Source organism: Erinaceus europaeus, chromosome 16 (genome assembly GCF_950295315.1).
Source record: "Erinaceus europaeus chromosome 16, mEriEur2.1, whole genome shotgun sequence".
Taxonomy (NCBI): domain Eukaryota; kingdom Metazoa; phylum Chordata; class Mammalia; order Eulipotyphla; family Erinaceidae; genus Erinaceus; species Erinaceus europaeus.
Window position 1 is genome coordinate 28,962,466 of NC_080177.1, and position 13,551 is coordinate 28,976,016.

General features: G+C 38.0%; 1 protein-coding gene across 12 annotated transcripts in view; it reads right to left on the reverse strand.

The window, feature by feature from the left end:
* Positions 1-13,551, reverse strand: part of SYNE2 (spectrin repeat containing nuclear envelope protein 2) — a 429,917-nt gene that overhangs the window by 94,493 nt on the left and 321,873 nt on the right. For all 12 annotated transcript variants that reach the window (XM_060174850.1, XM_060174845.1, XM_060174844.1 and 9 more), the window contains 7 exons: positions 11,187-11,318; positions 6,259-6,455; positions 5,345-5,477; positions 3,881-4,063; positions 3,319-3,465; positions 1,421-1,597; positions 319-474 (listed from right to left, as the gene is read on the reverse strand). In XM_060174850.1, coding sequence (XP_060030833.1) covers positions 319-474; positions 1,421-1,597; positions 3,319-3,465; positions 3,881-4,063; positions 5,345-5,477; positions 6,259-6,455; positions 11,187-11,318 — 1,125 coding nt within the window. The remainder of the gene's footprint in view (positions 1-318; positions 475-1,420; positions 1,598-3,318; positions 3,466-3,880; positions 4,064-5,344; positions 5,478-6,258; positions 6,456-11,186; positions 11,319-13,551) is intronic.

The following is a 13,551-nucleotide window of genomic DNA, read 5'->3' on the forward strand; positions in this document are numbered from 1 at the left end:
AGGTGTCTGTCTTTCTCTCCCCCTCTCTGTCTTCCCCTTCTCTCTCCATTTCTCTCTGTCCTATCCAACAATTACAACAACAAAACAACCAGGACAACAAAAATGGAATAAATAAATATTTTTTAAAAAAACAATAGCACAATGAAATTCTGTCATACTCATAATTCAATGGGAATTCTGTTTGACATAATAAAGTAAATAGTTGGGAGTTGTAGAAGAGGCCCTAGACATTATAGCAACCTGAACTACCCTTGGGGCATGAGTAGGGGCTGACCAGCCGCACCAGGACACATTGGGCAGGGGCAGGTGTTTTCTTACTTGACAATCCAAGAGCATTTTCTGCACTGAGATCACACTTTCAGGCTTCTGCATAGTTTTTAGTCTCTCCTCTTGTGCCTCCATCCAGTTGTTCAAAATTTGTATTTTGTTTTCATTCTCGGTGATACTTTCCAAAAGTTGTTCTAAATGTTGTATCTACAAGTTAGAAGAAAGTTAAACCCTACGAATTAAGTATGATTTGATTAAGTACCCTTCAGTGGTTGGAAACTGAGACATGCCACATTTCCCATCAATAGAAATAATGTAGAACTGAACATTTTGTAAAGACATCTTTTCCTTTCTGAAGGATTACCTACTTAAAAGAAATGTAAGTGGTAGTTTTTGAGCTAAAAAATAAGGTAATCCAGGTTCTTAAAAATCTTCTGAATGTTATTCGAAAGCATGTTTAAGCCATTATCTGCAATCTCCAAATGTGATGGCTTTGGGTTTTATCTTCATCTTATTACAAAATTCTAATTTAATAAGTATATAATACTATAGAAATTTTTTGTTGGATAGTTGAATAATCTGCTCCTGCTGATTTATTGATTTTAATTTTCTCTTCCAAGAACTGTTCATGTTCTTTGTACATTTACATGAATCTTAATAGTATAAAACATGTGCATGTGTTCTCTACATAAAAAAGAAACCAACCAATCATCACTATCAACTATATGTAGATCATGAATGTTTTCCCACGAATAAGTTCATCTTTTTTAGGGCCATGGAAAGTTCCAAATGATCATGCTTTCCTGCCTTTTAATAATAGGTTTAAAACTAAAATACCTCTGCCCTTGTGAACGTTGATTTTCACAGAGAGTATTAAAATCTCTGACCATTAGTCTCCCTAAGCAAATTTTCTCCACTTCTCTTGCATAACTCTATACCCCTCTAAGGAAACTCAGAAGAAATAAGCAATATTTCCATATACACTTATGAACCAGTGAAGAATGCTGAAACACAGACTTTATAAGAGGCGGTTATAGTGGAAACAATGATTAGGCTTGACTGATAATAAACTGTATGAATGTCTTTGAAATTTTTCAGTAATTTTCCAAATGTCAAACTATACATCAAAACCACCCATCCAACAAGAGCACACCTTGGTATTTAGTGATCCATGTATCCGTTGCCATTGGCGGTTCATCTCGCCCAGGTGCTCTGCAAATTCAGTTCTCTCATAGCGCTTACTCTCTACATCACAGGTGCTTAGTTGAAGCAATGATTGGTTCACAAAGTCAACTATCCACTGCTTATAGTCCATTTCCATTCTAAACTCCTAAAGCAAACAAAGTACAACCTGAATTAAAATAGAATAAGAGGTTTTTTTTTCCCTTTAGTATACTCTAGGGGGTGCCAAGCAGCATGAATCACTAAGTGTTCACTTCATGTAAGTGTTTAAGGATTCACATTTCTCGTGACAGAGAAGATCACAGCTTTCAGATAAACTGAAAAGTCAAAGGCAACACCACGTACAGTAGCTAGCTGTATTATCTGAATCCAAATCAGGATCTGGAGCTTGACAAAGGATTCCTGGCTGAGGGCTTCACTGGAACTCAAAGTGAATTTAAAATTCATGTGAGATCATGGTAACACTTGGATTTCGGGTCTGAAGTTAAGACTCACCCAGAGGGGGCCAGGTGGTGGCACATTTGCTACAGTGCTCATGTTACAATGCACAAGAACCCCAGTTCAAATCCCTGGCCCCTACTTGTAGGGAAGAAGCTTCATGAGAGAGGTAACAGTGCTGCTAATGTCTCTCTCTTTCTATCTCTTTCTCTCTTTCTATCTCTGTCTTTCCCTTCCCTCTCAATTTCTGTGTCTATCCAAAATAAATTAAAAAATACATATATTAAAAGCAAAGAAAAGAATGCCCAGAAAAACCAGGGGATTTTAAGGATCTCTGTTAGTTTAAGCAGAGCTTCCATCAACTCCTCTAGGCACCATACCAGCCTCCCTGGATGAGGCAGTTTACAGCAATCTTAACCCACCCAGCACCAACATTGCTGCTACTTTGGGGGTTTTGTCCTGGCAAATTCTAGCATCCACTTTGGAGATGTGGGGACAGCAAGTAAGTGTGTGTGTGTGTGTGTGTGTGTGTGTGTGTGTGTGTGTACACTGTGTGGTACATACATGTGTGGCAAATACAATATCACATAAAATAAATAATATCTGTGGCAAATATAATATCACATAAAAATAAAAAATCATATATGTAAGTAAAAAAAACAACAAATATGTGTAGTTAGCTAAATGTTAGTTAAATCTACTTGATATCAAAAATCACTAGGAAAGCTAATTTTTTATAGTAGGACATCAACTTTCCTTACACTTTCTCAGTCAGTGAACATTCACTTAACACCTACTGGATGCCAGGTATTGAACAAAGTGTGCTATTTCAAGGAGGTAGAGGATACCTCTTGATCTTAGGGCAGGTAGAGAAAAAAATAAGCAAATAATTATCATACCACCGCATAGGGAACTAATGATAGTAGCAGGGAGACACCAAATCCTGTAAAATAAACTCATCGGGTTGGAAAAGTCAGGTCTGGGGTAGATTTCCAGAAGATACTGAGGTGACTCCTAATAAATGATTAAGAGGACTTTTACTAAGAGGAATTTTACAACTAAAAGCAGGTCACTGGAATTTCAGGTGGAAGATGCAACATTTCCAAGGCATGAGGAGAAACTGAGGGCCTCAAATCATTTAGTTAAAATTGAGTTCGAGGTTTACATGGGGGGAAGAGAAGATGAAGACTGAGAAGACCAGAAAGGTCCGAGATAGTCAAAGTCTTAGATTCTGTCTTGTGGTGCTGGTCATTACCAAACTAGAATGATTCTCAGTTGAGCAAATATATTCATGTATCTCTCTTGAGTCAGACTCCACCCTTAGAATTTGTTTTCTAAATTATATCTTGCATGCCTTGGTTCATCATTTCTCCTTGACTAACCTGTCTTCTTATTTAATGAAAAGGCTTTTAGCTCTTTTTTTATAATTACCTTGTATTTCTGAAGAAGATTTTTAACTTGAGATGCAGAACTCAGTGAATGTTCAGAGTCTTCATGTACAGTCTGATGTTCCACATTGTTCATCCAGCTAATCATTTCTGTGATTGCTTTACGAGATGGCAATTTCTCCATCTGAAGCTGCAAGGACAAAATGATTTCCATTTAATTACCTACAGTTAACAAAATGAATCAGGGCATCACTAAAGATGATATCTGGCTTGATAAAAGGTCTTGCTACATAATTATGCAGGTTACTCGTGAAAACAAACCAAGCATTCAGGCTTAGAATAAATGACCCCAAAACAATGACAATGACCTTCACATAAACTAACACAGTGGCACAGATAAATTGGGAAATAAAGTAATTAAGCCTGATTTCTCTCTTAAGAAAGATCCCATTGGAGGAGAGTCCAGTAATTAAGCCACATATTCAGTGGCTCCAGAGAAAAATAGATAATGTCAATGAAAATTATCGCCTCGGAGAAATAATTTTAAAAGAGCTGTGTGCTAACAAGTGAATGCTAATTCAAATGGTAGGGCTTTAAGTACTTACCTGGTGAAGTTTTTCTTGAATATCTGGAAGCTGAGTTATGAACATTGCCCATTTTTGTTCAAACTGTGCTAAGGAAGCCCTCAGGGTAGCTGTATCGGCTTCTTTCAGGTGAAGAAGTTGGTTTCCAGTGCTTATAACTGCTGTCTTTAAGGAGGATTTGTCATCAAGTTCCTTTGTAAACTCCTGAAAAATTCAGAAACTTGTGCTGGGGAGATAGCTGCTGGTTATGCAACAGTTGTGAAGCCTGAGGATGTAAGGTCCCAGGTTCTGTCCTCAGCACCACCATGAACTAGAGCAATGCTCTGGTTAATTTTTTTTTTTAAATAAGAAATATAAAGTCCAGAAACTTGAAAATTTAAATATAGCACAAAGTAATTAAGGATAAATGGTCAAAATGCAAAACTAAATAATGGAATCCAATTCAAACAGTAAATATTTAGAGCTTGGATTGGGGAGATAGCATGATTATGCAAAACTACTTTCATCCCTGAGGCATCAAAGGTTCCCCAGCACCACCATAAGCTAGAGAAGAGCAGTGCTCTGGGTAAAAACAAAACAAAACGTAAATATTTATATATCTATGCATATATATATATATATATATATATATATATATATACACACACACACACACACACACACACACACACTTTTTTTTTCCTACCTGTTGTCAGGCACGAGTCCAGGCATTAAATATAAGATGTTTGGAATTCTTGCCCCTTGATTGGCTATAATCTAATGGATTTGTATTTTTAAAAAGTAGGCAGATCATTGCTTTAACTTTAAAAATAAAATTATAAAACACAACACAAAGTTTATATTAAATGAACTGCATGTACTTTGTAATAAAACTATTTGAAATATTTCTTAGCATTTTTGGATTTTTTAAAGTATATTTTTAAATATCTATAGCTTAATACCAATGTGAGTAATCATAGCCAAAAAATGTGAAAATTGGGGAAAGAAGACTCTGTGACTTTGTAATTTATATTATAGAAGAAATACTTTTCTTAAAAAAAAATAAAACTACCATTAGAGCAAAGATATTTGGCTTATTTATTTATTTATTTACTTTTGTGGTGCTAGAGCCTACTGCATATATGATTCCACTGCTCTCAGACCAAAATTTTCATTCCTATTCCATGATGTATATTTATTAGGGTAAATTTAAAAATGTACTTAACTATTGTAAAGGTATAAATGAAGATTCTAAACATACACTTCTAAGTTTGAAGAATGTAGCTGCTTTTAGTCCAAGTCTTATCCTCTCCCCTTTTTTGTGTCAGTGGTCATACCCAGGAATTCACACACGCCAAGCATACACTCTAACACTGAACTATATCTTCAGACTGAAGACCTAGCCTGTACCCAGTTATTACAGAAACCCTCACACCAACCTGATATTTTTCCAGATATTTATTTCTAGCCATCAGTTATTTGAGTATATATTTTTGTGTGACTTACAAAAAATTTGTTTATGTTGCTTCTGATTGTTTCCAAGTCCTGAGACACATTGAGGGACTGCTCTTTCCAGTAGTTCAGAGTTTGCTGAGAAGATTCTAGCCATTTGGTTAATTGATCTGAATCTCTGTTATAACTAAGAGGAGCAAAGTGAGTGAGAAAGGAAATTAGAAAATGTACTTTATTAATAACAGGTATAATGAGCATAATTTTAGTTTCATGATACATTTTCAGCCCGTTTAGAAAAGCATGAGATATCTGAGGATTATCTCCTTCTATCTTATGTCCCAAATCTAATGGGTTTAGTACTTTTCTATAACTCTTTTTATTTTTGTTTATTTTCCCTTTTGTTGCCTTTGTTGTCTTTTTATTGTTGTTGTCGTTGTTAGATGGAACAGAGAGAAATGGAGAGAGGAGGGGAAGACAGAGGGGAAAGAGAAGGATAGACACCTGCAGACCTGCTTCACCATTTATGAAGCGACTCCCCTACAGGTGGGGAGCCAGGGGCTTGAACCGGGATCCTCATGGCGGTCCTTGAGCTTTGTGCCAACTGCGCTTAACCAGCTGTGCTACAGCCCGACTCCCTATAACTCTCTCTTTACAGATAATTAAGAACAAAGCGATAATTTCTTTTTACAACTACATAAAAGTATAGGAGGTACATCATAGTATAAACGTAATGTGTACCATCTTCTAGGAAATACCTTAGATATCATAAAACCAAATGTAGGCATGAGTCTAGCAAGTCTTTACTGGAGACTCGAGATCTCATTTCTCCCAGGAAGAGGGATGCAATTGCTTTACATTCAAAAAAAAAGAGTAAGAAAGGGGAGGGGAGTTTAAATTTTGGTTGGCTGCAGAAACTCTCCAAGGTCTTTTTAAACAACAAAATCTGATGTAAGTCCCTAAGAACACACCTGAGCAGATACTTGAGAAGAGTTTGTAGTCTGTGGAGTTCATGGTCGATTCTTTTGTTTAAGGATAACCACTGCTCTTCCAGTTTTGCAATCTGCCCCTCTAGTTCAGGACAGCTCACAGATATCACCAGTTGTTTGCCTTCATTCAGAGTCTGGTAAAGTCGGGCACGCTTTTCATCGACGTTTCTTTTTATTTGCTAGTAAAAGTAAAGTCATAAAGTGCATTATTTAAAAATGAAGTCAGTCAATCTACACACAAATAACCTCTTTTTAACATTTTTAAAATAATTTTTTAAAGATCCTTTATTTACTTATTGTTGGATAGAGACAGAAAGAAATTGAGGGGGGGAGGTAGAGAGGGAAAGAGGCAGAGAGACACCTGCAGCCTTGCTTCACCACTTGTGAAGCATTACACCCTGCAGGTGGGGACCAGGGACTTGAACCCAGATCCTTGCGCACTGCAGTGTGTGCACTTAACCGGTGCGCCACCTCCTGGCCGCTCAAATAACCTCATTAACCTGCAGTCAAGTCTGGGAAAAACATTAGCACTCTCCTAAGCTTCAAGGTTCTTGCTGTCTGCTGGAAAAACATGATCAATGGATTATTGATCACTTTGCACTCAGAGAGTTTTTGATTAATGCATTTCTGTGGCACAAGTTCAGCTTTAGAGGTTTATATATGCAAATACTAATGCACAGATCTAAATCTCACACTTAACTCCTCCACTTAAATACAAAAACCAAGAACAAGCTGGAAGTCTACTAGCCACCCTGAGCTTGTTGACAGGTTTTGTGTGATCAGATTATTTTGAAAACCAAGTTACCGTGTTGCAGGGTTCAAAAAACTGGGGTTAGTGTGAGATGATATGCTACATGAGGATGAAGATAAGAGAAGTCATGGGGGCAGGGCGGTAGTGCAGTGGGTTAAGTGCACATGGCACAAAGTACAAGGACAAGAAAAAGGATCCTGGTTCAACCCCCTAGCTCCTCACCTGCAGGGAGGTAGCTTCACGAGTTGTGAAGCAGGTCTGCAGGTATCTGTCTTTCTCTCCCCCTCTCTGTCTTCCCCATCTCTCTCCATTTCTCTCTGTCCAGTCCATCAACAACAACATCAATAACAATAATAATAACAACAACAGTGATAAACAAGGGCAACAGAAAGGGAAAATGGCCTCCCAGAGCAGTGGGTTCATAGTGCAAGCACTGAGCCCCAGCAGTAACCCTGGAGACAAAAAGAAAGAAAGAAAAAAAAAAAGTCATACAAAGGCTTCCTCTGAAATTATTAGGACAGATCTTGCCTACAGAGCTGTGAACAAAATATGAGAATAAATTTCACCTTGACCCATTTCTGAAGTAACCATGTACTTGAAATCTGTGGATGTTATTTGATGAGTCATCTTCAAATAAAGTATTTTTATTATGTGGTTAAATCTGAAATTGAAGAACTATTGAATTTAAGAGTAATTTAGTAGCAAATGTACCAATTTAAATAGATATCTGTCCAAGTATCAAAAAAAAGTTGAAGTAGTTGTTTGAGTTGTCCATTAATTTGTGATATCCAAATGGTAAAGCATTACCATTAATATACTATTTGCATCTCCACCAACACTGAATTCTGTGGGTGAAACTAGTGTACTGTCATACACAGTTGTCTACACATTCGCACACAATTACAATATGCTATCTGCTAAAAAAAAATGTGAGCTTGTTAAGAAATCAGGATCAGCTAACAAAAGTTGCTCAGTGCACATTCACATAGGCTAAATTATATCATTTATACTAAAGCAGTTCAGGTGTACACTCTGGGGAAGGAGGGCAAGGAGAGGGCTGGGGTGGAGGTCTTTGAAGTCCTGGTGAATGATGATGACCTAAGTTGGGGCTGAGAGTCCTTTGCAGACATCTGTCATGGTGAGATAAGAAATTTCCCCCATGTGTAAACAACAGTACTATAACCCATTAACACCACAATAAGATAATGAAAACAAAAATAAAGTAAAACTGAGTTTACTATATTTTATCATGTTATTTTTTCTTTCTTTATTTAAATTTTTTCCCTTTATTGGGGGATTAATGTTTTACATTTGACAGTAAATACAATAGTTTGTACAAGCCATCTGTTATTTTTTCATTATGCCAGTGAAGATGGCTTCTTGACCATAAGAGGAAAAAAGCCCTATGAAGGATCTGTAATATAATTTTAAAATTGTTTTGAAGACAACATGTGTGGTTTTTATAGTATAATATTAAAAAAATTAAAATATTAAATTCTGAAAAAAAATCAAAAAGGTCACGTGTATCCCCACCATTAGATAATACAGGGGTATTCGATATCTCTTTGGTATAGAGGACCTGGACCAAGGTATTGATATGTAATTCATAAAAACATATTAAACAGGGGGCAGGGTGGTGGCACACCCAGTTAAGCGCACACAGTATGGAGTGCAAGGCCCTGGATTTGAACCCCCTGCTCCCTACTTGCAGGAGGGACACTTCATAAGCACTTAAACATGTCTACAAGTGTCTTTTTCTCTCTCTATCTTCCCTTTTCCTCTCACTTTCTCTCTGTCCTATACAATATAATGGAAAAAAATGTCTACCAGGAGCAGTGGATTCATAATGCAGGCACTGAGCCCCCGTGATAAACCTGGAGGCAAAAGCAAAACAAAATAAAACAACTTATTAAATGGAGTACAAAGAAAAATGTGCTCCAGATAAAATTATTTAATACACAACAGGGAATTTCAGATAAAAATCAGAATTCCTTGTGACTTGGGGAAAATGGAATCATCTAGCAAGTGAGCCTGCAATCTCACGCAGCAGATGGTAACCAGGCCGTAGCAGTCTCCCTCTGAAGAGCCTGCTCTGAGGTTTTCCTCCATCTTTGTGCTCTCTTCCCCTTCCACCACAGAGCCCATACGTACCCACTAACTTTTCATGAAAGGGATATGTAAGAAAATCCTCCTCTGCTCAAATAATAGGAATAAAATTAACTTCTAGAGTCTTCTGAGTAAAATAATTTAGTAGGACCTTAGGAGAATTAAAGCAAAGAACCAGATAGCACATCATTAACCCACTGCATGAAAAGAAAAAGTCTTCAAGACTGTGAATACAATGACTCCCTGAAGAGAACACTGTATAGAGACAATTATTTTCCACAGTTAGGTTCAGCTAATGATAGTTATCCTGGCAGCTATTAAATTTAGTCTTTAAAAATCAATCGCCATCGAAACAGGACTTGTGTTATTTTCAAATGAACATAAGTCTCTCTCTTCCCATTTTTTTTTCTCTTTGCCAGAGAGGTTATTGCTGGGGTTCAGCATCTATACAACTTACTTACTGTTCCTGCGGCCTTTCTTTCTTTCTTCCTTTCTTTCTCTTTTCTTTTATAGAAGAGTCAGACTGCACTGGTCACTTGCTTATGAGAAGTCAAGTCAGAACTAGAAAATGGTTTGTTCAACTCCAAAGCCACACAACTAACTGAATGCTTCTTCTCCTTTTTCCTCTTCTTCTTCTCGGTATCTCTCCCCCCCACTCTATTGCCTCCTTTCAAAAAAAAAATGACCACCAAGAACAGTGCAGTTGTGCAGGCACCAAGTCACTTGTGGCAGTGGTATCATCATCATCATATTGTCACAAGTCACATTTTAAGGGCTATGGATCTTTTGGGAGGAAACGATCAGGCTTATATTAGCTTCTTAACAACAGAGGATTCAAACTTACTTCAGAGTTAGATTCAATGTCATTAGATGGCAGAAAGAGCAACTCTAGCTTTCTAGGGATGTAGAGAACACAAATAGAGTAGAGCATTCCAACTTTTGGGGGACATTCCTTATAGAATCTTAAACACCTCTGAGGAATGGTGGGATCCTGCCAAGTATTTCATGCTTTCATTTTCCATCCAGTCTGTTCAGTTAACAAACCTGCTTTTGAAGTTTTAATGTTATCTCAAAACTAACTTTAGCTGGAAAACTAAGATTCTGACTATACACCTAATGTTAAATTCAAGTATGTCAAATTTTTGCTAAGACTTAAAAATTTGTTTCATCTAGCTGTCTGTGTTCTTTTTAAAATTTTTTTCTTTTTTAAATATTTATTCCCTTTTTGTTTTATTGTTGTAGTTATTATTGTTGTTGTTATTGATGTCATCATTGTTGGATAGGACAGAGAGAAATGGAGAGAGGAGGGGAAGACAGAGGGGGGAGAGAAAGACAGACACCTGCAGACCTGCTTCACTGCTTGTGAAACAACTCCCCTGCAGGTGGGGAGCCGGGGGCTCAAACTGGGATCCTTCTGCCAGTCCTTGTACTTTGTGCCACGTGCGCTTAACCCGCTGCACTACTGCCGGAACTCCCCGCTGTCCATGTTCTTAATGCCACTTGAAAAGCATTGATATTTGAGACATAGAGACTTTGAAAATAATAGTCCCAAAAGTTATACGAGAAATACTTTCAAGTTTGAAGTTTTTGCATAATTTTGACAGGCAATAGACTATTTCTGTTTTGTAGAATATGCCTAATTAGGGTTTCACTAGAGTAATAAAACTAAATAATACTTGTTTAGAGACCCATATGGTTTACAAAATTTATTCCATCCATAGGCTGATTTCCACATCCACAGGCAGACAGAACTAACTTGATTATCTACATGCTATAGGTAAAGAAGCTGAGGCACAGAGGCAGAAAGATGATGAAAGTATAAATGATATAACTGGGACTCAAACCAAATTCCTTGACCCTACATCAGACACTGGTTAGCCTAAGGAGCTCACAATGAAATCTACTCTCTCACCAAATACTGCATTGTGTGAGGAGCAGAATTTCACTTCAATTCAAACCATTCACCTTCAAAGTAAGTAATTTATTCAAAACAAGACAAAGACACAAAGTAACACAGACCATTCCGTTGATGGCTTAAATGAATGCAAAATACCTGGTAGAATGAAATCCTTTCCACTAATCTTTCCTCTGTCTCTTCTACCAAACTCACAGAGGGCAATGTAGCTACAAGAATTTCCAGGTCTTTTTCAAGAGATGCATAGTTCTCATCAAATGCTTCCCATTTCTAGAGAAATAAGAATATCAAATCAGTGGGAGCCCTTTTATAGACTAGTTCTAGACAATGACACAATCATAAAGAAAGAAATAAACTGAGACCATACAAAATGAAAGCATCGATGCCAAGAATTTCTGACAGCTACAAACCACACTAGAAGGGGTAAGTCTCTAGTGGAAAACTATTTTACTGCCTGTGAGAAGGTTACCAGAGGGCTAAAGAATAGGAAAGTTATCAGGGGAGGGGATGGGATACGGAGTTCTGGTGGTAGGAATTAGGTGGAGTTGTACTCTTTTAAGCCTAATTTTGTCAGTGTTTCCTTTTTATAAACAAAATTTTAAAAAATCCAATTGGCATCACCATGTGTCTTCTCAAATACAGTATGAATTAATATGACTATGTTAAAATGGAACTCTTGGGGGTCGGGCGGTGGTGCAGTGGGTTAAGCACATGTAGCGCAAAGCGCAGGGACCGGCGTAAGCATCCCGGTTCGAGCCCCCGGCTCCCCACCTGCAGGGGAGTCGCTTCACGGGCGGTGAAGCAGGTCTGCAGGTGTCTTTCTCTCCCCCTCTCTCTCTGTCTTCCCCTCCTCTCTCCATTTCTCTCTGTCCTATCCAACAACAAAGCAACGTCAACAATGGCAATAATAACCACAACGAGTCTGCAACAACTAGGGCGGCAACAACAAAAAAAAAGGGGGGGGGATGGCCTCCAGGAGCGGTGGATTCATGGTGCAGGCACCGAGCCCAGCAATAACCCTGGAGGGAAAAAAAAATGGAACTCTTAGCACATATACATTTGCAGAAACCTGACAATGATAGTCTTTATCTTATTCTTTAGAAACCTTTTTTTTTTTTTCCCCCTCCAGGGTTATCACTGGGACTTGGTGCCTACACTTTGAATCCATTGCTCCTGGCAGCCATTTTTTCCATTGTTGTTACTGTTATTGTTGTTGTTTCTGCTGTTGTTGGATAGGACAGAGAGAAACTGAGTGAGGACAGGAAGACAGAGAAGAGAGAAAGATAGACACCTGCAGACCTGCTCCACTGCTTGCGAAGCAACCTGCCTACAGGTGGGTAGCTGGGGCTCGAACCAGGAGTGCCAGTCCTCGCACTTTACACTATACGTGCTTAACCTGGCGCTACTTGCGGAGCCCCAGAAGCTCTTTTTTTTAGACTACATCTTCAATGTCAGATCCATCCAACACTATCCTACTATGAACTGTTTGAAGAATGTGAGTTTACAATTTCTCAGTGGTACCACTACTCAGCATAGTTTTGTTTCCATTGAAGTTGTCTGCATACTCTACAGTTCATTCATTGACAACAATACTATCGATTGTAAAACAAACATACTAGTTCTCGTAGCTATTAGAATAGTGGCTCACTTGCTCTGAGGTGCACTCATTAGACTCATGGGATCTTTCTTTTAATACCATGAAATGTTATGATAATTAACAATTTGGCACACTGCTTACAAAGTTAATGTTGCTAGTATAAAATAACACCATCATATCATATTATCACATTATACAGCTGAACATTCCCATTGCTTTTTATGTCCTTCATGTGCTAAAATTCAATTTTTTAAAAGATAAAGGAAAGATATAAAAACTAAGGAAGTACTTTATGTACCTGGTCAAGTGCACATAACACTAAGTGCAAGGACCTGCACAAGGATCCTGCTTCTAGCCCCCAACTCCCCACCTACAGGGAGGGCGCTTTACAAGTGGTGAAGCAGGTCTGCAGGTGTCTCTCTTTCACACCCTCTATCTCCCCCTCCTCTCTAAATTTTTCACAGTCCTATTCAATAAAATGGAAAAAAAATGGCCTCCAGGAGCAGTGAATTTGTAGTGTTGGCACTGAACCCTAGTGATAACCCTGGAGGCAAAACCTGGAGGCAAAAAACAAATCAAAACAAAAAATTTTTTTGAATGGGGCAAGATTTCATGAGTCTATTTCAGCAACAGAACATTTGTGTCTGTCCTCTTTGTGAGGCATAGTCTCTGGACTACTAACTGTTTCATCTAAATGATCACATTCAAGATAGTAAATGCCATTGTTTTTATTTGTCCATATACAAACCCAAGAGGCAGACATGCTGTACACCCTAACTTACACATGAGAAATGGCAGCTAGTATTTTATTCAGGGAGTAGTATTGAGAACTGGAACATAGCTCCATATTACTTTGTTAGTTTCACTTAAGCATTGCATAATGATAACTAGATACTTAGGTTTGAC